Source organism: Pteronotus mesoamericanus, unplaced genomic scaffold (genome assembly GCF_021234165.1).
Source record: "Pteronotus mesoamericanus isolate MK-2021 breed Mesoamerican mustached bat unplaced genomic scaffold, CSHL_Meso_final contig_169, whole genome shotgun sequence".
Lineage (NCBI taxonomy): Eukaryota > Metazoa > Chordata > Mammalia > Chiroptera > Mormoopidae > Pteronotus > Pteronotus mesoamericanus.
This window is the reverse complement of record NW_026555068.1, coordinates 17957587-17983117: the sequence shown is the minus strand read 5'-3', so window position 1 is coordinate 17983117 and position 25531 is coordinate 17957587. Positions and strand designations below refer to the sequence as shown.

The window sequence follows — 25531 nt, the reverse complement described above, 5'->3', positions numbered from 1 at the left end:
TGTTACTGGATTAAAGCCAGAATCAATATCGTCCCTATTTCTAACCAAATAATAGGGAAACAATTACAAATTGGGAGCGCAGTTAAAGGACCCTGGCAGGCGAGGTGGCTGGACCTTGCCTGAGCTGTTTCTGACTTTAGGAAGGTATTTAACATCTTTTCACTTTCTACCTAATTGTAGCAATGCTAATTTAGTTTATGGGTATGATATTCAGCAGACCTCAATAAACGACTGTCAGCTATTGAGGGAGGTCAGGCTTATGTGAGAAAAGGTTGCTTCTGCACCTTGTAAAAGAGATTTCAAATTCTATCTCCTTCTCGTTCCCAGTACATTTTGAATTAATTGGATGGGCATTTGATGTAAATAATAAGATCTGAAGTTTCATTTATACAAAATGGAAACTAATGGGCGATATTGTAATTTCCAATTCAGATGTAAAAACTTCCAAAGTATATTTATTTCCAGTTTGGGGGATCAAACTCATTTGGCTTTCTAAGACTTGCACTGAGTATCAGTTCTTGAGCTAAATAACAAAGATACCGTTATTTTCCATTTTCAAAAAAAGAAAAAAGTTGGAAGAAAATTGCATATAAAAATCTCTAAGTCTATGTTCATCGGTAAATTTTTAACTGTTTTACATTAAGGTTGCAGTCCATTTGTGAATGCTAACTTATTAAACATGCTCTCTTCAATAACTTTTTCTTTCTTTTATCTTGTATTCTTCCATAATAGCTCATTTAAAACATATCATTTTTAAAATTTTACATGTTACTAATGTACTTTCATAATTGTATTTGTAAAAGTTATATATTAGCTATAAAACTTTTAAGTTCTAAATTTAATATTTTTGCTCTTAAATTTAATCCACTATAATCAACTAACTTAAAAAACTTTAGTGAGGAAGAAATCAGACTTTATAGACTTAGAGTAATGTACATCAAATAATACAGTACATCAAAGAATAGCCAGTTGAAAACTATTTTACAATAATTAAAAGTTTTGAAACAGCCCAAAGCAAAAACATTATAAAAGAAATACAACTAGTTGCATAGTGAAGCACTAAGTAATCTGATATAATGTTACCACAAGCCAGATTTGCAGAATAATAACGGTTTACTCTGATAAATGATGAAGACCAGATTTTCAAAGCAAGTTTCTTAATACCTAAACATTTCTTCAGTACTGTAGGAGATGGTTAGAATTAGAAATGAGGGCACTGCGGAACTTCAGAGGACTTAAGATATCCTCCGGAATTATTCTAATGATGATCAAATTAACGTAATGACTATTAAAATACATATGACATTTTGAAATGTCTTATTGTTTAAGGGTCTGAAGGCTAGAGGCTGCCTCCTTTCTCTGGGAATGATCAGATTTGACTATTTTAATGACAATGAGACGGGAATTTCAGGACACCAAGATAAGAGTGCTGCCGAAGTATTTCTTTGGCCCTTTATTTCATACCAAATCTAAGGTATAGCAATGTGTACATATGTTACACGCTTTCCCAGTATCTGCCAGAGCACTTTCAACACACACTGTCACTTATGCACCAGCCAGGCTCAGACATAGCTATAGGAACATTTTTCTAAAAGCTGTAATTTTTTGATAGACCTCCTGAGGATTGGCCTATGGCAGAACTAAGGGATTTCATGTGTTGACTATATGTCAGCAATTTTTAAACATATTTTAATTGACATATATTAATGTATTAACATGGAGGCAGCATTCTTATAAAAGCAGGCTGTTACCAAATTGTTTTCTCTCATTAAATAAGCTACAAATATTTTATTTTTAACCTATGTCTTTCCGCAAAAAGGCTACAATGATTTCAAGTGTGTTCTTTTCATCTAACCAATACGTATTAATCTGAATCATACAAAATTGTTAATTTTGTAGGTCAGAATGTTCAAACATATTCCATTTCTTATAGTTCGACCTAATATATGAAGAAAGGAACAATGAGGCACTAAGAAAGAGGCTCAGGAGAATTAGGGGGGCCCTGGAGTAGGGTTTTGTGAGACAGGAAAAATAAATTCATGTATTCAACCCAACTAAAAGTTGGATTAACACTTACTTTCCAAAATGCACTTAGCCCATTGTTTTCCCCTTGACCAAAATAAGCATAGAGGAGGAAGCCTGTCACTATGAACAGATGGCAGAGGCCAGGAAATTGCCTTTTCCCGTCTGAGAAAGAGTCCTCCTCCTGGGCAGTATTTTCTGCAGAGGTGAAAACTAGACTTTTATCTGAGTCAGTCACAACGATTAGCAAGGTGTGGCCCTTGCCTTCAAAAATCTTACTCTAGGCCTGGCTGGGTAACTCAGTTGGAGCATCATCCCCACACATCAAGGTTGTGGGTTCGATCTCTGGTTGGTGCACATGCAAGAAGCAACCAATGAACACATAAATAAGTAGAACAACAAATCAATGTCTCTCTCTCTGTCTCTGTCTCTGTCTGTCTGTCTCTGTCTCTCTCTCTCTTTCTCCCCCCCACCTCAAATCAATAAATAAAATATAAATTGAAAACAATCTAACAATCTTACTCTAAGCAAAATAGCATGGGTACGGGGAGCAGTTGGAGAGGATGTGTGAAAAGCTGACTAAATGAGAATCCCATGGCCTGGCACAGTGCCTGGAACACAGCAGGCATGCACACAATGTTTATTGAGTGAGTAAAGGCTACGCTGGTCCGTAAATATAGAGCGTGATCATAGCGGAGGAAGTAATTAATTTGGTCTTGAGGGGTGGTCTGGGAGTGTTTAGTTTTTATATTTAATTACACATGGTTTCATGTATATGTAATCTATATAATCTTTAATTTCCATGTTAATATTTACTTATCTTTCTTTCGTAAAACATCACCTTGCTGAGGGAAGCTCTGTTTTATTCTCTCAGCGCTTAACAGAGTGCTGAGCAGATGATCAACGCATGCTCGTTGACGCTACCATTCCCTAGGACTGTTTCCGCTTTAGTGCAGCTTTCTCCTCTCCTGCTAAGTGACCCTCCTGTTCCTTTGGAGAAACCCGTGACCCAAGAGCAAATGTGTCACAGCCCTGTTCAGGAGTGAGGGTGATGTTCAGTGGAGAAGGCCAAGTAAAAGGGCCTCTGTACCTCTCCGCAGCTTGTTTCCCTGCAGGTAGCAGGGAAATATAGGATGGGGCAAAGTAGGTTTACAGTTGTTCAAATGGGAAATAACACAATAACTAATAAATAATAATATAAGGATATGCTGTTTCACATATTCACAAATCTAAATTTACTCTGCCCCGCCCTGTATGTATATATAGAGGAAGTCCAAGCAGACTACAAGTTGGGCGCATGAGTCCTCAAGGTGGAAACTCAAGTGCTTGATCTTTCATACACCAGCTGCGTGAGCTTAGGGAAGTAGCTTAACCACTCTGATCTATAACTTATTTATATGATGAGGATAATAGTACTTGCCTTGTGCAGTTATTTGAGGATTAAATAAGGTGTTTATAAATGCATAGTAGAGTTCTAGGCACAAAGATATAAAAACATCAGACATATGTAATGATGTGTGAAGTAAAATTATACAGTTGTATCTAGCAGACTTTTTTTTACTCTCTGTAGTGCACAAATTTCACGTATTCTAAAAATTTACATTATATTTTACAAGACTTCCAAAATGGCCAAACACTCTATTTGTGACTGAATGTAAGTAATGCCTCTCCCATTCTGTAACCTTTTGTTGGTCCCAGGAGGACTAAGAACTACCTACTTTGTTAACATAGACTGAAGGAAATTTTGTCTATTAAGACCTTAAGTGATTGCTTCCCAATCTTTGCTGAACACTGCAATCAGAGGGGAGTCTAAAAAATTCCAAGGCCTGAGTGCCACCTTTAGATATTTGATTCAATCCCTGGGCATGGAGAATTTTTGAAAGCTCTCCAAGAAATGGTAATGGAAGCAAAGTTTAGGAACCATTTTTCTAATTACATAAAAATTGAGAAAGAGACACTTAAAATGACCAAGTGGTCATAGGTTCTGTAGGAATAAAAATAGCTACCAAATAATTCAGGTTATTCCAGTGTTTTTTTTTTTAAGCAGAAACCATAAGTTTACTTTTTTTTTTAAGATTATGCAGATATTTCTGTCCTCCTAGGTTCCTTAGCTTCTAAAATTTATGAAAACTCCCCACTGGCAGCACACAGAAGTTATTTTCAAGATGAGCAAAAGGTTTCATCAAGTCTGATGACTTCAAGATTGATTTTTAAAAATCTTGAGAAGTGGTAAAGAATTTTCCTCCACAACTTTAAATAGGGCTTAACATTTTTATATTTTCTTGGTACCTTGCCTAAACATTAAGGCATTAAGAAAAACAACGTATGATACCTTACTATTTGTTGTGACCTTTTTTTTCTTTCTTCTTTTAAAAATAAAAGCTGCCTTCCATATACAAAATGAGTTCCAATTCATTTTGCACTTATCATCTGCCTTGTTATCTAAAAACATTACATTAGAATGGCTACATTCCTACAAGTAGTAATTAGGGTTTCCATTTCAGAAAGAGGGAGCCTCTCAGCAACTTGCCTGAGCCCACACAACTAGGAGGCAGCTCAGCCAAAATCTGTACCCTTTGTGTTTAGGGAGCCTTTTCAGCACCTGGGTACAAGCAGCAATTCGACCACCCAAAGATCCAGAGTCCCTCCTTTGTTTTCGCAGTTGAACAGGTTGGATTCTATTGAAGGTAGTTGAGCCAGAGCATCGGTCTCTGGGGGAGGTCAGTGCACACCCAGGAGAATTTCCTTGACGACTCCCAGATGGCCTGGAACTTCACCCGACCTCCTGGATGTCCTTGAGTCTGACCCTAACTCTAGCATCATTAAAAAATGCACAGAAAATAAGTGTATGAAATTCTCTTTGTTTTTGCAGTTTTTTCGATGGGGAAAATGGCGAAGGTGTTCAGTTTCATCCTTGCCGCCATTGCTCTGGGGATGTGCAAGGAAAGCTGGGTAAGCTCATTGCAAAAGCTGTTGTTGTGTTTACAGTGCCTGCTTTGACCTGAATTTTCTTTTATTTTGCAGAAAATCTATAGTAACTCGTCACACTGAAAGAACTTTTAACTAAAGGGTGGGGTTGGAATGAGGGTTTGTGGCAGCACCTGCCACGTAATAGGCACTTACCAAGTGCTTTAAAATTTTTTAAAGTAAAAATCAGTATTCACAACACTTAGGTAAAATCTGTTTTTAATTTACTAGAGTTACTTGGATGGTTACATAACATTAGAAATTTAAAACCGTTCATTAAAATGGACCTTGAGCTTTCCACTATTGAATACTATTAGCATAAACTAAAAAGATTATTTGAAAGTAATTACAATGAATTCATGAGTGAAAAGGTAAAAATACTCATTTACTCGAAGTTCTGGGAGAAAGAAGTCTCTTACTTACATTTTAAGTTAAGCTTACGAGCACTGCATATCCAGTTTCATACAGATTGAACATACTTGCTGTGTAGTCCCTTCAGGCATTTTTAAATCGCATAGTCCACTCTGTTTAACAACATCGCCACCAATTTCCCATTATTAGAAAGCAACACAGGATTCCAAACACCATAAAATGTCTTGGCTGTTCAGTTTTCAGACAGGTATGACTCAGGAGGCTCAGAGGGTAGGTCCCAGAGGATGAACCAAGAGCAAGTAAGGAAGAGCCCTACGGGAACAGCTGGGAGAGAGCCAGCGAAGGGGACCGGGAGAGGGGAGGCGTGGCCCGGCCACCTGTCTGCCTTCTCTCCTGATGGGACCTTCAGTAGTGAGGCCAGATTTCTGCATTTACATTACAATCCTTCATGGGAAAGCAGTGCACCTCTTTCTTTTGCCCCAAATAGGAAACCTAACTGTGCTGTTCTGACTCTCTGGCAGAGGCCCCGGGACAGGGTAGGTCCTCGGTTTTATGGAATAACAAATACAGAGGTAGTACATAAGGACAAGGATGGGAAATTATACAGTTATAATTTGGGAAATATTCCTGACTATAACCAAATGCCCATTTTAGGAAATAATGTACATAAAAGTAGTGTGAAGCACTTGGACACACAACTGATAATTTCTCAGGAGTGAACGTTTACACGTACCACACAAGGTCATGACATGGGCTGCAAATAGAGATGTTAAGGTAAAATAGCAAAGATGTGTTTTTTTGTCCTTTTTTCTTACCCGTCCCCCCAGTAAGCCTCCCAGCATCGATCACTCGGGACCTTCCCCGCAGCTTCCCGGGCCCCTCCTCCCAGCAGACCCCCCCGCTCTGCGACCCTCCTTCCCAATTCACCCACCGCAGTCGCTTTGTCGTTGGAGGGTTTGCTCAGTCAGCTGACACATTAGGAAGGAGCTGATCGACTCTCTCACATGCAATATTCTTGGGTTATTTGCCTTTTTAGAGAAGGTAAGTGACTTAACTATAAGACGCAGGATCCTCCCATGCCTTTTAAAAGCGACGGAGGACCGCAGAATAAATAAGCAAAAAGTTAAAGTGAATCCAGTACAATTTTCAGCAACAGGTAGATGGGTGTGATATTTAAGAATATGAGACTCTAAACTAAGCATTCTTTATAAAGATGACCATGTGTCTAAGATTATAAGCATTCAGTTATAGTTTTAAAACATTTAATACCAAAAGGTCATTCAAAAGCCTAGTTTGTATTACCGGTGAGAAAGCACTCAGTGTCACATAGAGACTGAGAACAGAAACTCTGAGCCCGATATAAACCTTGGCTTCTCTTACCTACTGGGAATTTTTGAGCAAGTTGTCTCCTCAGGCCTGAGCCCATTCCTACTTTATGGAATTGCTATGAGGGTCAAATGAGACAGTGACTCTGAAACCTTAGCGTAATCACTTAGATTATTTTGTATCATAGCACTTTTTGGTTCAAGCGTATTAGCATAAACCATACTGTCTTATCCTTCAAATAACAAAGAGTATTAGAACTTTCAAACTACTTCCCGGTTGAGAATAATATTCTGAAATGGGAGTTGGGAACAAAATTGAATCATTAATTGATCCAACTTACTAGGGTCACTTGTCTTCCATGAGAACAAGACGCACATTGCATTGCAGGCTCTGGAGAACTGTCTCCCGGAACAGGCGCGTCTCCGAGCCCAGGTGCGCCTGCTTGAGACCCGGGTCAAGCAGCAACAGGTCAAGATCGAGCAGCTTTTGCATGAGAAGGAAATCCAGTTACTGGATAAAGGAGAGGACAGCAGTTTCGTTGACCTTGGAGGGAAGAGGCAGTATGCAGGTGAGAATCTATTTTTCTTCAGTGTTTCAATAACATATAATACACCCACCCGTGGTAACGGTGCTAATTATTTGATTACTTCGGGTTTTGCTAAAGACCTTTTCCTATTCCAGTAACGAGCAGCATGAAGCATTTTACCAAGTTCAAATGTCTTCAAATATATTTTTCCCTTTTTCCTCTGCTGTCTCTGGAGGGGACATTTAATATCAATGCTCAATCAGTATTGCAAACGGCAATTTTGCATATTGTAAATATGCAAACGGCAGATTATATTTGCAAAATTTTACAGTTGAGCTTTGTTTTTATTTATGTCTCATTAATTTATGTCTCATAAATGTCTCATTTCTTGTCTCATTTATACAGTTTTTCCTTCTGAAACTCTGACGTGTCTCAGGGTAATAAATAAGGTAATAGCATAAAAGGCTAGAGAAGAAAAAAGAATGAGAATTATTTAGAAAAATAAAAAAGTTATTTTATGTGTTTATTTTATAGCTTAGTGATTTTCCTTTTGTTGAGGCCAGTATTTGCCCCAAGAAACTAAATAATCTTCATCTGTCAACATGTGTACATAGCACTGGACATATTATTACCTATAGAAAACTAGTCACCTTGTTTCCTCCACACATCTCTTAAAGTAAACAGAGGGTTGTCAGCAATAACAATTATGCCATCCAAGTGCTTCGTTCATATGGCCCATCCAGCTTCTGCTGTGATCTATTATAATTTCTCTGTGAGTTTATCTTGGTCAATTACTTGTAAGGGTGCTTTGTAAGGTCTGGGATGATGTTTAGTGCGCTCTTCTCTCCCTATTGACCATCAGAGTCCCTAGAGCGTAGTAGGTCCTCACATTCATCAGTGAAAGAAAGACTGTACATTGAGATCAGAATAACAAGATAAGCAAATGCAAACTGGGAAATACATTTGACTATAACATAACCTATCGAGGCTAAAGAGATGCCAAGTTGATGAGAATGAAAACACCTTTGTTTTGTGTTTCCAGATATACTCACTAGTGTTGGATATAAAAGTTGTAAGGATCTTAGACCGTTTCAATAAAACGCTCCCTTTTTCTCTCTTTACCAAGCCTTTACTCTCCTTTGGCTCAGACCCTCTGTTGCCCAGCCGCTTGATCCTCTATCCTCTCTCCTCTACCCTTGCAGTACAACTGCCCTTCCCCTTCTAGGGGTCGGAAGGGAGCCAGAGCCACCAGAATGAATGAATGTAAGATAAGGGGAGGATGGCCCATGGATCTGGGGCATAGAACGTGGAGGAACCAAAGGCAGTCCTGGCGAGAACAGACTCGGAAAACCAAGGGACTGTCTGAATCAGTCACAGGGGCAAAGAATCAGGAACTGGAACCTTTGAAGAGAGCTAGGTAGGTGAAGATTAGGCCAGACTATGAAAAAAGGCTCAGGAAAGCAATCAAACAGGAAGTGCAATCAGTAGAGGTTCCTTGAAAGCAGTGATTCTCAGCCATTAGAATCGCCTGGTGACCTTTTAAAATGCTGACTGATGCCCATTAAGAACTGCGACAAGTCAGAGATTTTACTCTATTTGCAGATTAACAAGTTAGCTGGCCGTGGATTCGGGGACTCTGGTGGAAGATAGGAGACTCCTGGGTCAGAGCCACGAACGTCATGTTTGTGTGAGTGTCCCTTGCCTGCAGCGTGGAATAATCCAGGTGGAAAATGTGCAGGCAGGGGGCTATGTCACCGGTGAGGAATCCTAAGTATACAGAAACTGTCTTTTATAATGGATGATAAGAAAACCTGCCCAACTTTTGCCCACAGAGATGTTATCTTCGTGAGGGTAGACAGCAAACACCTGCCCCCTTCTCTTGAGGGAGACACTGTCTCTGTCTTCCAAGGACATTCACTCTACAAACATCCCTGAAAAAATATTCCAGAACATAAGCTCTGCTTGCAGCATGTACAGAAGTGCAAGAGACTCGTGGGAAACTGTCTGCAAACAGGCTCCGCTGCGGACCAATTAAATGTGAATCCTTACAAGGTTGAAAAGGATTGGTGCTCTTGCTGCTGGCTGTGGAAGAGATTGTACCAGAGCAGAACTAGGTCAGGCTGAGAAAGGCTAAGGCATGCTGGAGTCGCGAAACAGAAGGCTTTGCTTTTACTTTAGCAAGGAGCTGGGGTCTGTGGCAGTTCAGTAGCCTTTTCATTGGATGAAGTTTGAGGCCTGGTTGAAATGTCATCACGTATCCACCCAGCAGGCTTCAGCCACCTAACCAGAGATGGTGGGAAAGGTCGAAAAGACCCAGGTTGGAGAGTAAGGTCTCACTGGGTTAACAGGTCAATCTTTGTGGATGACAGAAACGATTCACAGAGAAGGGGGTAACCAGAATGGTCAGAAGGCCATGTGATTGACGACCCCCTGCCCTTATGGGCTGAGCTCTGTCCCCCACCTCCCAACTTGTGTGTTGAAGCACTATGAACATGACTATATTTGGAGACAGGGCCTGTGAAGAAGATTAAGTTAAAACAAGGCCATCAGAATGGGCCCTAATTCAATCGGATCAGTGTCCTTATAAGAAGAGGGAATTTGGGCTCACAGAGAGACACCAAGGATGTGGGCGCACAGAAGAAAGCCCGTAGGGATGGAGCTAGAAGGCAGGCACCTGCTGGCCAAGGAGAGAGGGTTCAGGAGAAACCCAACCTGCTGACACCTTAACCTTGAACTCCCACACTCCACAGCTGTGGGAAGACAGATGTCTGTTGCTGAAGCTATCCCATCTATGGTACTTATTATGGCAAGCTAATACACCTTGCATTGCCTGAGATCTCAGCTTCTGGCCCAGAGAGGTGGTGCTTTATTAAAGACAGGTGACTGGCAGTGCCTTTAGTCAGGGCTCCCCAGGGCTCAGGGAGAGTGAAACCAGACACACAACCCATAAAATTCGCATGTTTTGACACAACCGACTCTAATGATGGAAGTCTGACCGGATCTTTCTTGCGGGTGACGTCTCCTAGAGAGTCAACAGAGGCTGAGACAGCGACGGTGAGGGGAAGGCACCCTGGCTCGGCTCCGTCACAATGGCCTGGATCTGCCCTCTCTGGATGTCCCTGCTCTTTAGTCACCTGAACACATAATAACTCTGTTTTGGAACCAAGGTTGTCTTGCCTATTGTTTGAAGAAGGGATTGCAGTCCTACCAGCAGTGTTCCTTCTGGCAAGTTGACTTTTCTATGCCTCAGTCTTCTCAGTTGTAAAATGAGGATAATAACGGTGTCTGGTTTATAGGATTTTTTTGTGAGGGTACAGTGTGAATGCACAGTATGAAGCATTTAGAGCTGTTCCTGCCACACAGCTCATAGCATAGCTGTCATTTTAAAAAATATTTCAAAGGTAAATTGTGTTACACAAGAAACTGGGTATAAGACAGGAAGGGATCCTGACAAAAATGAACAAATTTATGTATCATGTCTATGTCTCTCCCGTTCCAATTTCCTCAGGGAGGATGGATGTACAGTCTTTGTCATTTAAGTTTGACACAACCTCCCACATGACCTTGAATTTGACAGCCCCTGTTGCTCTCTCTCTATCCTGTAGATCAAAAAAGGGGTCAGGGATGGGGAGGGGAGATCAGAAGAAGCAGCGATGAAAACCCCCACGTGCATGATCAGAGCTAGAGAGAAGAGGAAAGTGGGGGTGGTACAAAAGAAAGAGAGAGAAGAGAATATAAGAAAAGCATGAAGGAGAGCCTTTGATTCTAAGGACGAGCTGAGGTGAAAGCGTGTTTGGCGATGGAGGGGTTTGCTCTGACAGAGCGGTTGCTAATTTATGAGACAGGCTTTGTGGAGGCAGCGTCAGAAGTAAATGGCAGAACCAGAACTTGGACATTATCTGTTGTCATGTGTCTCTTTTGCATGTTTCATTCTAGGTACACTAAACTTATTTCAATTTCTCAATAGCACCCTGCTCTCCTGAGCCTTCAGAACTCTGCATGGGTCCCTTTGGGATCTAGAACATCCTCTACTCAACCTCTTCCTCCTGGGCCGACTCCTACTATTAAAAGATAGTAGATCTCAGTTTAGCCTTCAAGAAACTTTTCAGACCCTGAGGCCTGGCATAGGCCCTCCGAAAGTCCCCTCCACTCTTCTATGCTAGCACTCATCCTGGAGTATTGTCACAGCATGCGTAATCTCTCCTGCTAAACCACCTAATTGCTTGTATTTTCAGTGCCTAACATGGTGACTGGCGTATAGTAAATGTTCAATTTTTTAAATTTAATTGGTGGAACAGATCAGGTGAAAGAAAGTGAGTACAAACACTTCAAATAGATTCATGGGGAATAACAAGGTAGATATTAGAAGGACAACTTGAGAGAGAGGCAACAGGTTGCTTATTCTAGGGACGACCATACAGGTATGTGGATCCAAAACTAGGTACAACGTTGACCCCAAAGGCAAGGAATTGATGGATGCAGAAGGAGTACCATTATTCCAAATTCCAAACCAAGTTCAAGATCATGGTATCTATTCAGACACCATCTGAGCAGGTGGTTAACACAGATTCAGATGTCAGATAATGGCAGGAGGCGGGCAATGGGATGTGTGTTGCTGGGACTGCGTTATCAATCCTGTTTAGGAGCTAAAAGTCCGATCTCTGTGTTGGGGGGGCTGGAAGGAGACTTTAGGAAACAGGAGGTCACCATGGAATAAGGCAAGAAATCAGTTACTACAAAATTAAAATATCAAGGTCAGAGCAGGACTGACTCTATAGACAGGAATTAGGCAGAAGAGTGATGTGGGTGGAATCCATGTGCTTCTTATAACATCATAATCCATATAACAATAGAAAAAGACATTATAGAGGACTGTTTCTAATTAACACCTAAAAAACCCCTGAAGTCAGTAGATCCATGTTTAATTTTTTTCATATTGATGCAAGCATGAAGGAGGAGAGGGAGGAATAAGTTATAAAATATAAATACAGCTCAATTGTACTTTATTTTTCAGCATATAGGGATGGAACTAGAGAGCCTGCTGAAGGCAAACACTTCATAAGTAAAATATATAATAACACAAATTCTAAAAAAAAAATCATATACTAAGCATGTATTATATATAGTTATATATAATATGAAATATATAAGAACTTGCTCACACCAAAATTTATGTTTTCGGTGTCCTTGAACTTAAAAAATATTCATGCATATGATCTATAGAAACATAAATTTCTTTGTTCTCATTTACAAGTTACTATGTTACTATTAAATTAATTATTTTCTGAATTCTAATTCATCTCATGGTAGGAAAAAAACCTGTTTACATATAACCTAGCAATTTATGCATACAATGCACAAACTGCATGATATTTATATAGCATATAATTAAATGCATCTTTTTAAAGTTTTTGGTGCTATTGAATTATGTACCTAAATTAAAAGTTTATCGTACCAAACTCACATTAATTGGTGACATTCACAACAGGCCTGTGGCATCACATTTGTTGAGCCAACAAGACCCCTGGCTTCACCGTGTCCCCTTCCGCAGGGGGCGCCTGTCTGTATGAGACGGCCTCTTACAGCCTGGGTAGTGGTAAGGTGTAGACACGGAAGCCTGTTCTGAAGTCCAGCTGCCCACGTTGCCAGCTGTGGTCCTTGAAAAGTCCCTTTTCCTCTGTGTGTCTCATATTTCTCATCTGCATAGTGGGAATGATGAGAATCCCTGTTTCTCTGTTGAAAAGATCAGATGAATTAACACATATGTACATGATTACAAAAGCATTTAGCATTTAGCTCAATGAATGTCAGCTACGCCATTAGAGTAGTCCCCCCTCATCCTCAGGAAATAAGTCCAAGACACCCAGCAGATGCCCGAATCAACAGGTAGTGCCAAACCTTATAGGTACTATGTTTTTTCCTATCCATACATACTTCTTCACTTCCGGAAGCAGTTCACGGCTTCTCTTTGTCATATGCAAATGACCAACAACACTACTTAGGCGTTGGGGTCATTATTAATAAAATAAGGATCATGAACACCAGCACTGCAATACTGACACTGAGACAGGCGACATGATCACAGAGAAGCTGCTCCCTGTCTAACGGGTGCGGGGGTGGGGAGTGCGTACGGCGTGGGGACCTGGTCAAAGGGTCCTCCCAGGCTGGATGCAGCACGGCTCACGAGACTTCATCACGCCACTTAGAACGGCGCACAATTTAAAACTTAGGGATTGCTTATTTGTCCATTTTTCCATTTAATATGTTCAGACTACAGTTGACCACAAGTAATTATCAATGTAAAGTGAAACCTGGGATAAGGGGAGACTCCCTGGTTTTCAGGAGAGAGCGCGCACTCACCCCACCCCACCCCATAAGAATACCGCAGTCTCCAAGGGACTGTAAGAGGTTCTCCTCTTATGTTTCCTTCTCCTGTCACCTGGAGGCTGGGAATGGCCGTGGGACGGCCAGGTCTGGCATTCCCAACGTGCCTCATGGAGGGTGGAGAGGGCGGCCAACCGCTTGCTGGCCTTTGAGTTTAGAATGTCCAATGCTTATTGCCTGTCATTCTCAGCTTGAAGCTCAGCCTCCATTGTGGGCCAAGAGGAAAGAGCCCACTTGGCAGGTTGTCATGCCACTTTATGAAAAGCTGAAACATTCAGACTTCCAGCGCAGTTTGTTTCCTGCGTGATCAAAGCGAGTATTCTCCTCACCCAGTTTAATGCCGTGTTTGTCAATGAGGCAGGGAGACTTGGCCTCGTTCTGGTATTACATAAGTATCCAAAAATCCTTTTCTTTTCTTTTTTTTTTTTAATTCCTATGAACACAGAGAGAGACCTTTACCTCTACCCTTCTCCTGCCTATTTTCCAGAGAGCTGAGTGGGTCTAAACATTTTGAAAATTATAGTTTTAAATATCTAGCTAATATTCAAAACTCTACATTGTTAGGCTTTCCTGCAATGGCAACGTTAAGTCCCATGTCCCCAAGGCAGGATCCCTACCTTATTTGCTAAGCAAGTGCTTATTTGAATTATAAGTTGGATGGGTTTTTTGCTTTGTTTTGTTTTGCTTTTCCCTGTTGAAAGCCTTCCTCTGGATCTTAAGTTGTGTTTGACATTTTCCACTTGGAAGAAGAAAAGATTTTTAAAAAATACAAACAAACTCATATTTGGCATAAAATAAAAACAAATAGGAAATGTTGGCTGAAAACTCTATATTCACAAAGTTTTCCAGAGGCATACAGTATAGCTAATTATTTCCATATTTGTCTAGAAAATAGTCTGAACCTTAAGAGCCCTTACTATTCAGCATTTTGGTAAAAGTTTAAAAAGTAAACAAGGAGTTCTTTTTCTTAACAAGGGAAGTTGAAATCTGCCTACTTTAATGAAAACGGGCCTGCAATATATTTGACCACAAGATGTAAGCTTTTGAGCAAAAATTGAACTAATTTTAGGTAATCATTTTCCTATTGTTTTACTTTTTGTTTAATTGACAAACGGCATTTAGAAAAATAATTCAGCAGCATAAAGACCATTTGGGCTTCTGAATCTCAAAAATAAGTATGTGAATAAAGCCTAAATCATTACAAAGATGATCATTTTACCAAAGCAATAGTGTGGTATTGTTCTCAACTTGGGGAGGGCTTTGGAAAGTGACTTAAGTTTCTTTGTGTTTTTTCTCTTCTGGTTCATATTGCCTACTCAACCTGTTTAAAGTGGAGTGTGTTTTGTTAGTAACAAATCAGAGTTGTAGACAATTTGGCATCAAAACAATGAAAATGAAGAAAGAGCTTAAAAATATGCTAACGGAATGAAATTATCCAATCAGGAAGAGAAAAAAAATTTAAAAGATATTAACAAAATGATACCAGTGAAATATGAAAGTTTGTAATGTCATATTATAGTATTGAAAATATTTTTATTCAAAATGAGTATTTTGAATAAAAATACTGAATGAGTATCCTTGAAACTATCTCTGTATCATGGCCAATACTTCAGCCACCGTAAACCATAGCTTCTGGGGCATCTAAACAATATGAAGTCTGTACTCACCATATTCTCTTAAGTCTGCACAGATCAGCCCATATGAGACTCAATGATATTAATTTATCTCACCCTCAAGTAGTTTAAGAAACAGATACTACTTTTTGGTGACAAACTGGTATCTATGTTTACTTCCATGGTCAAAGAAGTACCATGGCAAAGAAGAATGCTGGGAGAAAAAGAATGGTAGAAACATTCAGTGTTTAGCAAAAATGTCTAAGAATACACGGACTTCTAGAAGCTTCAGTGGTTTATTAAAAAATCTGGCAAGACTGGGAGATTGTAAGAATCTAACAGGATGATTCCTATTTTGAGTTCATTTCCAGATGTTCTGAATTATTTGTAAAGCTCTAAGTCAAGATAACCCATATTATTTGTTTAGTGTTATATTTCTACTTTCATTTTAGCTTCATAGGAGAAATAAGGTCCACTATTCTGTCTGATAAATCTGTAAGTTCCACTTATATAAACTGTAACATATTAACTAAACACATATAGTTTAAAAAACTGTTTTCTCCAAAAATTAACAATGAGAAACCAGGTTCCTATTTCACTCTTCCCAGCCCCCCGCCATGATCGTATCAAGGAGTTAGATGATAACTAAATACTAGGAAAAGAAATGGCATTGTTAATATCCACTGGAAAATGTACAAGATGCAATTTTTAAAAGCGGATCGTCTACCTTATTTGTTTATCTGTTTGCATTAGTTGAGTAATCTCATTCAGAGGCTCCCTTTATTTTTTTTAAAAAAAAAGACATAACAAATGTTGCATTATCTTGTTTTACAAACAGATTGTTCAGAGATTTTCAATGACGGGCACAAGAGCAGTGGATTTTACAAAATCAAACCTCTCCAGAGCCCGGCAGAGTTCCCTGTCTATTGTGACATGTCTGACGGAGGAGGATGGACTGTAATTCAGAGACGATCTGACGGCAGTGAGAATTTTAACAGGTGCGCTAATTAGGGCATAAGGATTTATGTGAAGTAGAAAATGTAAACTTCGTAATGCGTCAGCCCTTTTGTCCTGTCCTAAATTCTACTAATTAGACAGACCCTCACTCTCTCTAAGTCAGAATAACTGAAAGCGCATTAACAAATCAAGAAAATACTGGGTGTTGGAGGCGCAGTGAGGTGGGGTGGGCACCTTGGGTATTGCAAAGGGCTGTTTGGATTTTGCTAAAATCAGCTTTCACTTTAAATGTTTTAGAGGCTGGGATGACTATGAAAATGGCTTTGGAAATTTTGTCCAAAAAAATGGTGAATATTGGCTGGGTAATAAAAATCTTCACTTATTAACCACACAAGGTAAGATTTGCCTAATATCAAATTCATTGGAAATAAAATAAAAAGCACTAAAATGTTTTTCACTAAACTATAGGCAATGGAGCTAATTAAGTAACTACTATAATTTGCAGATGGCAACGGCCCCTTTTGGGCAATAATTCCCTTTGTAAAATGTGGCTGCTTAAAACTGAGAATAGAGAAAAAGAAAACTAGACCTGGGTTAGGGCCGGGGGGGATTTCTCATATATGTATTTTCTATTTCTGGGCAAGAAATAGAATGTCACAATCATTCCTTTTTATATGCCTTAAGTGCCTCAAAATATAGCTAAGGTACAGTTACCTATTGCCACCACAATACTGTGTAACAAGCCACTTCAAAATTGAGTGGCTTAAAATCCCAGCCACTTGTTTTTCCTCACAGACCTACACGTTGCCCGGGTGGTTTTGCTGCTCTGGGCTGTGCTCTGCGGAGACTGGCTGGGCTTGCTCCTAGTTCTGCGTTCAGCTTTTTGGTCAGCTGGAGGCTGCGGTCTAGGCCCTCAGGTGGAACAGTTCAGCTCTGCCCCGCATGGCCACACCCCTTCCAGCTGCCAGCTGGGACCTTGTGCTTGTTGCAGGAGTTCCAAGAGAGAGGGCAGAAGTATCTAAGTTTCTTGATTCAGAACTGGCACCTAGTCATTTTGACCACCTTTTATTGGTGAAAGCAAGTCACAGGGCCAGCTCAGCAGTAAGGGGAAAGGACATAGACTTCCTGGGTGGGCTTACAAAGACCCAGCTAAGGGGAAGATGAAGAAGTGGGGCAATTGGGGCTGTTTTGGCAATCAAATACCATACTACACTAATGCATCTCTCATGCAAATTTCATTTTGAAAATTTCAAAGATACAGCCACACTGAAAGAAGTTTTAACCTACCATCTGTACTCTACTTGAAAATTTTACTCTACTTGTTTTTCTCATATCTATCCATCAATCTCTCCACCAATTCATTTTATTTTTTTGACATGTTTCAAGGTAAATTGCAGAACTCTGTATGATTTCCCCTATATACTTTTGCATGGCTATCTTTAAGTAGTGTTCAATATTTGTCTAAATGTCATTATTTTGATAACAAATTTTCCATGTTTCTCTTTCCATGTTCTTTTGCTGCAACCTACTGTCTTCCTTACCTCATTTACAGTGCGATATTCTAGGCAGCTCCTCTTAGGTTCGATTCTAAATATTTCATAAGAGGCACCTGTATTGCTCAAGAAAGCATGACAGACCACACTAGCAATGCATTGCCTGTAAGAGCAAGGATTTTACTTGGTTCCATCCAAGTTAAGGAAAGCAACTGGTGTTTCTATATTCATAACAGTCAGTAGGATTATAATTACAGGGCTTTTTGAGACACTGGAATAATAGCTTAGAGAAGAGGGATAATCCTAGAAGCCTAATACTTTCTTTGTTGGTCCTTTCTGGTGTCTAATGCTGTCTAAATTTTAACATACTTATTATCCTACTTTTAATTGTTTTTTTTTTTGGATAGGTATATAACATTTATCATATCAGCTTCTGTTTCTTTCGCACATTAATAGATATCTTGTCAAAACTGTGGAAACCCCCAAAAGTAACTCTTAGTGCCTTCTAAATGCACAAAATTCATGCTTATTATTTTTTGAAATATTATTAAGTACTTAGTTGCCCAGGTGCAATTTGCCAACACATTGGCTTCCCCCTCTTCTTTTGATTAATATTCAGCCTGGCTACTCTGATGGTAGCAAAAATGAATTTATCCGTTCTAGGCCTCACAGCCACATATCACATCATCCTAAGGGGGAAAAATACCTTTGTCCCTGCATTCCTTAATCACGAGCATGCTTGAGGCTAAGCACTTGCCTTTGAAAATAGCTTTAGCCCCATCACAAAATTTCAACTGGAAGTGTTTGCAATAAAGGTAATTTACAAATGGTCTGTAATTGCATTTTGGTTTACTTAATGACCTAAGAGATATTTAGATGGCTGCCTAAAATCTGAGACTGCCTTTATATCTCTTCCATAATGCTAAGTATTTCTGTGGGAGAGTTAACAGCCTGCCTTGCTGTTCCCGTCCACTAAACAGTCTGTCCACTGCACAGTCTTGGCTCGTGGGCCCTTTACTGTCTATTGTTCAGGTTAGAGGGTCTCTTCCTTGGAACTCACTTTGGAGAACTCCACAGGAGAAGGAACCTGTGGGACCAAAGTGCCAAGGTCAGCGGGAGCGCACACCCCATCCTAGGCTCACTCCAGTAACAGGGGACCCAGCATTTCAAACAGCCTTGAGCTTGTCTCCAGGACCCGTTCATGCTACTTCGTCTGCCCCGTGGGGAGGCTGTGCTGCTGGTGTGCGCGGCCCTCAGCCTGAGGGGAGGTGAAGGAGCAGCTCCTTTGTGAGTGTAAACAGAGCTTGGACATGCAGTCTGGGAAGTCCACAAGTGTGGACAAGCCGTTGTGTGTGCGATGGAGATAGAGAAGTGGGGAGAAGGGAGGCAGACCGGAGACCAGGCCCCCCGTGACGAGGTCATGGGGCTCTCTCCTGGGCCCCCACGTCCTACCTTGGAACCTGGAAGTCCGAGGCTCCAAATTCAAACCCAGTGTTACAGGCCACTGTGAAATTCTATTTATTAAAGTAGGAGGATAGAGCATGTGCTATTCAACAGTTAGTCTGATTCATAACTTTCTATGTTCCTGACATAGTAGTTGTGCTTCTGAAAAAGTCATAGTCTTCATTATTTGCAAAGGATGGGACAATGAGAAAAAAAAGATGATTACTTGAAGATACTAACTATTCAGTCATTATTTATATTTAAGATCAGCATTCTTACTGCAATTAAGAAAAAACATAACATTGAAACTTTTTAAAACTCCTTTTCTTTCATTGTTAGATTTCTTAATCTATTAACTTAATAATGACTTACTTTCTGTTACTCTTTGCAAAGTAAATTGCACTAGCTTTTACCTATGATAGATGGTAGTAGAAATTTTTTATATTTAATATTGTTTGTTATATTTAATATGTAATATTTAATATTGTGTCCCTCCTTTTTTTCAAGGAAAATATACAATAAAACATTCGTGTTGTAAACACAATAGAGTCACTGTTTATTTTTTGAAAAACCAACTTAGGAGTTGGTCTAAGTAAAACAGAGCCATTATTTTTTTTAAGCCTCAGTAAGTCAGTGTTATCTCACACATAAAATAAACAAACTACAATTTGTTGTTTTTGTTGTTTTCTAGGAGACTACACTTTAAAAATCGACCTTGCAGATTTTGAAAAAAATAGCCGTTATGCCCAATACAAAATTTTCAAAGTCAGAGATGAAAAGGTACTAACATTTTCAAATAAGAAAACCACAAATTAATGTTTAAAACTTACAAGCTAAACTCTGAAGTCAGTAGAAACAAAAATATAGAATTCTTTCATTTATTAAATAAGCCTACTTTTTAAATAGTGACAGCTAACAGTGGAAGTTGCCTCTTCCTTTAGAATTCCTATGAGTTGAATGTGGGAGAATATTCTGGAACAGCTGGAGACTCACTTGCAGTGAAATTTGACCCTGAGGTGCAATGGTGGGGTAGTCATCAAAGAATGAAATTCAGCACGTGGGACAGAGATAATGACAACTACCATGGGAACTGTGCAGAAGAAGATCAGTCTGGCTGGTGGTTTAACAGGTTTGACATTTTACAAACATAATTGTAATGGCATTGATGATATCTCACTGCTGGGCATTGCTTTTAATACCTATATGAGGTAATGTTGATCTTCTGTACCGGTATTGTTAAGAAATCATCCTTGTTAGAATTCTTCAGTGATGAAGTATTTCTGAGGATTTGTTCATTGCGTACATGAATAAAGCATGAAAGGTATGTCTTAGAAATAAACCAAATTCAGTTTGCAAACTGAATTGTGAGATTGCTATCATAAACAGTAGACCACAAACTGACACAAAGAAATACCATATTTTGCCACGTATACTGTGCACCCATGGTTTTGTGCACATTATACACAGGATTATTATACCCATTTATGTAATCAATATACCCATGTATAATGTGTATCCTTATTTTTCCTTCAAAATTTTGGGCAAAAAAGTGCTCATTATACATGGCAAAAAACAGGAGCGAGCATTTACATATGGGAAAAATATTAGCCTTCTAATCTGCGAGTAGCTCTTCACCTTCTCCCATCATATGAAATGGTCATGTTATTGTCGTAAATTTTTCTCTGTAACACATAATACTTTTCAATTCCTGTGACTTACACTAAATCACTGAACCCAAGCTGTTTCCAGTGCAGAAATTTTCTCTACAATATTTCTGAACCCTAATTCCACCCCTCTGATTGAATACTTTAATGTTTTTTAATCAGCAAGCTCATTCCATTGTTGACTGTATTAAGTTTCTTCATTTATTAACCTAACATCTGCCTCCTTATACTTTGCCAGTTTTTTCCTTAGTAGCTACAGAGTACTTGCAGTTCCTTTTCAACATAATCTTCAGGCCCTGGCTGAGATGGTTTTGATTGCATTCCTCAATATTTTCTCTTCGCTAGGCCAGATATCCCCAATTCCTTGAACTCTTCGCCACCCGAAGTGGTTTCCAGGCAGCTCCCTTTGTTGTAATTACAGATGTAAGGCGGACATGGAAACTTCATACAGTCTCCTTTAAAAATTACCTGACAGGCCTGATCTGCAAAGCAGCTGTGCTCAGACCATCAGGCAGTGCTCGAGCTTTGAACAGTTTCCTTTCTCTTTGGAAGACACGGGCCGCCTCAAATTATCTGGACGTGTAAACTTTCCATTGCAGAATTTTTAGTAATTATTTATGAAATGTCCGATTGTCCAAGTAATTGAGGACTATCCATGTAAATTCCATAATCCAAATTGTAACACTTTTGTTATGTAAGCACTTTTAAAGTGTTTTAAGAATCCTCTATCTTACAAACTGGAGGTATGCCAGGCATACGCTAATTTCCCCTGAAATTGTGAGTCCTCAGTAGGAACAAAAGTTACTGAGAGGTGCTGATTTCAGAATGGCAGATTCTGTAGAGATGCAGCTAATCAAGTTGAATCTAAGTTGTAAAAAACAGAATTTTCTCTGGATTTTGCTTTTCTAGAAGTATGAGTACATTTAATTTTTGGTCATTTGCAAGGGAACTGAAGCACATACACCAGTGAGAGGGGACAGAGAGTCAAAGTTATCTTTCCTACTTAGCAAGTCAAAGGGCATGACAGTTTTTTCCCTAGTGATTTTCTTGTTCTTTTAGAAACCATCTTTGGCTAACTTCCCTTTCTCTCCTTTTTTTCTTCCCCTGTCCTTCTAAGTTACAATCACATAAAAATTATCAGCACTATGCAAACATACCTATAATTCACAAAGTTGCAAACATCCCTTCATGTTTGATTTTTAACACAATTCCATATGCAGGAATAACAACTACATCGGTCAATGTTAACGTAAGACCCAAACCATGTACCTGCTGCTCAGTCATTTGGCTTTTATTGTGCCTGAATGATACATGCACACATATTATCTTGGGCAAAGAAATTATTTTCTTAACTTTAAAGATGGCGGTTTGGGGAGGACAGGCAATTCAGTGGCTGGGGTCACCCAAGGAGCATGCGTTATCCTTGGAGTGAGTGGAGATGATAAGGCTGTGCAGGTGGAAAAGCAGAAAAGCTGGAGAAAAAGCCAGCTGTTCCAGAGGCTTGGAGTTATTTCTACCATGCCTGCCACTACTGCAGGTTAACTTTATTGTCATTTTCCTCCTTATTATAGTTTTTCTTTCTTTTTAAAAAAAGTATCAATCATGTTCTTTTAGATTTTATTTATTTATTTATTTTTAGAGAGAGGGGAAGGGAGAAAGAGAAGGAGAGAAACATCAATGTACAAGAGGTACATCAATCAGTTGCCTCTTGCGTGCCCCCTAATGGGGACCTGGCCTGCAACCCAGGCATATGCCCTGACTGGGAATCAAACCTGTGACCTTTCGGTTCTCAGGCTGGCACACAGTCCACTGAGTCCACACCAGCCAGGACTTATTATAGTTTTTCTAACTTGCATGAAATGTTGCCACTTCATAATTATGCACCTTCAAGCCACTCTTTCTTCACATAGCAAGTCAATCGCTGAGGGAGGCCCAGCCATCTCCCAATCTGGGTGCAAGTTCAGGGTGTTAGAAATGGAAAGATGCTGGACACTTAGTCTCAGAATAGCAAAGATTTCCTGTGTTGGCCATACAGTCGATTCCTAATGGGATTCAAATCACAGACCAAGTTTAAAAAGTGTGTATAGTGGATGGCTCTGGGAAGACAGAGATACACCAAAATATATATTCTGGAGGCTCGATTTAGAGTGTTTTCTTTTTTGACATTACTTCCCATGCAGTTTCAAAAACACGGTATGCTCTTGGCACTTCAGAGTTAGTGTACATGTTTTCAGTTAGCTACACCCATTTAGATTTAGGAGGGCTCTCAGGGCGGTCAGCGAGAGGGAATCACTGAGTGGGGTGGATGATCCAAGCCAACTACTTGCCATTTATGGGTAAACTGTAAGGTGGGGTTTTTTTTTATTCAATAATCTGGGTGCTTTCCAAAGATTTTCAGAACTATCCTTTGTGATGTTTGCCTTATATCCTAATGCCTGATATCCTGGCATTGGTTATATCAATAAAGAAGTATGTAGCAATCCATTTCCTAACAGTGCACCGAAAATTATCACATATTCTTAGTTTTGTCCATATCAGGGACAAAATTTACAAATATAAAAGGAAGAAGGAGGACTTTTTAAAATTGATAACCAACTTGTCTAGATTGGAGCAGTATGTCAGGGTAAAAAATTAACACAGCAGTTCAGACAAATGATTATGGGCTGACAGCTGGGAAAACTTTAAATGGTGGGTTTAGGCTTTTTGTCTTCTTATCCTCAAGGATAAAATAATTGTTATGCTAGCGGTTTTAAAAAGGGAGGGAGAAAGTTTGAATTGTGAATGCTGCGTCCTGGCAGCAGATGGAGATGAACGTGTAGGCGCAAATTATCAGAGCAGCCGTCGGCAGGGCACCGAGCCACACCTCACTCTGTGAAACCACCCCGTTCTTGCTCAGGCAGAGGATTACAAGGCTACGCTTTTCTACACTTGTTTTCCTTTTTTTGTTTAAAGGCTCTTAAGCGCAAAAATGCTTCTTTATCAGTACACTCACTACAAGTGGCCGGACTTGTATCCTCAGGTTTGTTACGGCACTGAAACCCATCAGTTAAAAAAGAAAAAAAAATCTACTGCTGAGAAATCATGGTTTCTGAGAAGCAATAAATATTTCCTTGTCTGAAAGTGGCAGAATTTATAGTTAAGATGTTTTTGGTCATTTGCTAGCAAAATACAAGGTTGCCGGAACCATCTGGTCTGATTGTCCTGTGTTTATTTTTTCTCCCACTAGGTGTCACTCTGCAAACCTGAATGGGTTGTACTACCAGGGTCCCTACAACGCCAACACTGACAATGGGATTGTCTGGCACACCTGGCATGGGTGGTGGTATTCTTTGAAATCCGTGGTTATGAGAATTAGGCCAAATGATTTTGTTTCCAATGTTGTTTAATTGTTCCCCTTGGGCTTTTATCTCTGCAAATCATCTTGGTTTAAAGTGATTTGAAAAGTAGCCATTCTGAACATGTACATGGATGATGATTGTAATTGTTATGTGTATTACTTTTCATTCTTACTTGCCTTTGTTACTTAATGTACAGAAATTGTGTGATATACACCAAATAAAGGCAGGGCATGTTAATATTTATTGCATTGCTATGTACGGAGGGATATGATAAGAGCTATGCTGAACAAAAATAAAACACATAGAACATATGCCAACCTGAGAGATGGCACAAGCATGCATACATCATAAATTAAGTGTGAATACATTTGAATATGCACATAAAAAAATCTAGCAAATAATGGGTTGCCAAGTCAACTACGTGGACAATAAATACTATGAGCGGAGATTTGAACTCAAGTCTCTATCTACAGAGTCGGCACTCTTATAAATACAACCCAGGATCGCAGTTGCTATAAAACAGTATCTCACATTTTTAGGGTATTTATGCAGGTTATATTTTTCTTTCAGAAGCCTCATTTATACCAATCCCATGAAGTAGTGTTATCCCCAATTCACAGAGCTGAGAACATATGGATTTGAGATTTTTGTGATGCTCAAAGTTACAAAAGTAAGGGAAGAAGTGCTCAATTCCAAGTCTTCTGACACTGAATAAAACGTGCTGCTACCATGCTACAGGTTCTTGTGTCTAGAACATGAACAGGTGTGGTAAAGAGAAAATCTCTAAAATGAGAGTGAAAGCAGGACTAAAGGTAAAATATTCCCCCAAATATCTGAGTGCCAACAAGTATCTGGCACAGAAGGTATCGTTCAAGCCCTCATAAAGCTCAGTTTTTAAGAAAGAAAGACATACACTAACCATATATATAATCATATGTAACTAATTTTAAAAGCTGGTAAGTGTGAAGGAAAACTATGTCTGGGGAATGTGTATCAGGGGCCCCACCTGACTGGGGAAAGCTTCCTGGAGGAACTCAGCGCTTCAGCTGCCATCTTTTAATAAGGTGTATGTGGGAGATCATTGCAGGGGGAGGAAAAGCTTTGCGTCAAGTACACAAAGCGGCAAAGAGCAAAGAAACAAAATAAAAGGTTGGAAAGGAAATATCACTCAGTGATCCTTATATCCTCAAACCAAAGATTCTGCCACTTAATAGCTGTGTGACCTTGGGTAGGTTACTTGACTTCTCTGAGCTTCAGCTATGGCATCTGTAAGGTGATTATAATAGTACCTGCCTCATAGGGTTGGGCGAGAATTGCACAAGTAAAGTACCTAGAATACTGACTTGCGAAAAGTAAGCAGTCAATAAGAACCAGCTGTGATTGTTAGTGATGTAGGCATTAAGGGACAATAATGATAGATGTCTCA

The 25531-nt window shown here is 39.6% G+C and overlaps 1 protein-coding gene across 1 annotated transcript; it reads left to right on the top strand.

Moving 5' to 3' along the window:
* Positions 1-76: 76 nt before the first annotated feature.
* FGL1 (fibrinogen like 1) lies at positions 77-24348 on the top strand. The gene is made up of 8 exons (XM_054566131.1): positions 77-144; positions 4895-4974; positions 7075-7255; positions 16049-16208; positions 16465-16562; positions 19795-19883; positions 20045-20232; positions 23994-24348. Exons 2-8 carry the CDS (start codon positions 4903-4905, stop codon positions 24151-24153), a joined length of 948 nt encoding a protein of 315 aa, XP_054422106.1. The 5' UTR covers positions 77-144; positions 4895-4902; the 3' UTR covers positions 24154-24348.
* The last annotated feature ends 1183 nt before the right edge of the window (positions 24349-25531 follow it).

Bases quoted from the DNA above. Each gene is read 5' to 3' on its own strand.
- FGL1 (XM_054566131.1), top strand. From the start codon at position 4,903: ATGGGGAAAATGGCGAAGGTGTTCAGTTTCATCCTTGCCGCCATTGCT. The intron at 16,563-19,794 runs GTAAGATTTGCC...GTTGTTTTCTAG, and splicing joins TCACTTATTAACCACACAAG to GAGACTACACTTTAAAAATC. The intron at 19,884-20,044 runs GTACTAACATTT...CTCTTCCTTTAG, and splicing joins TCAAAGTCAGAGATGAAAAG to AATTCCTATGAGTTGAATGT.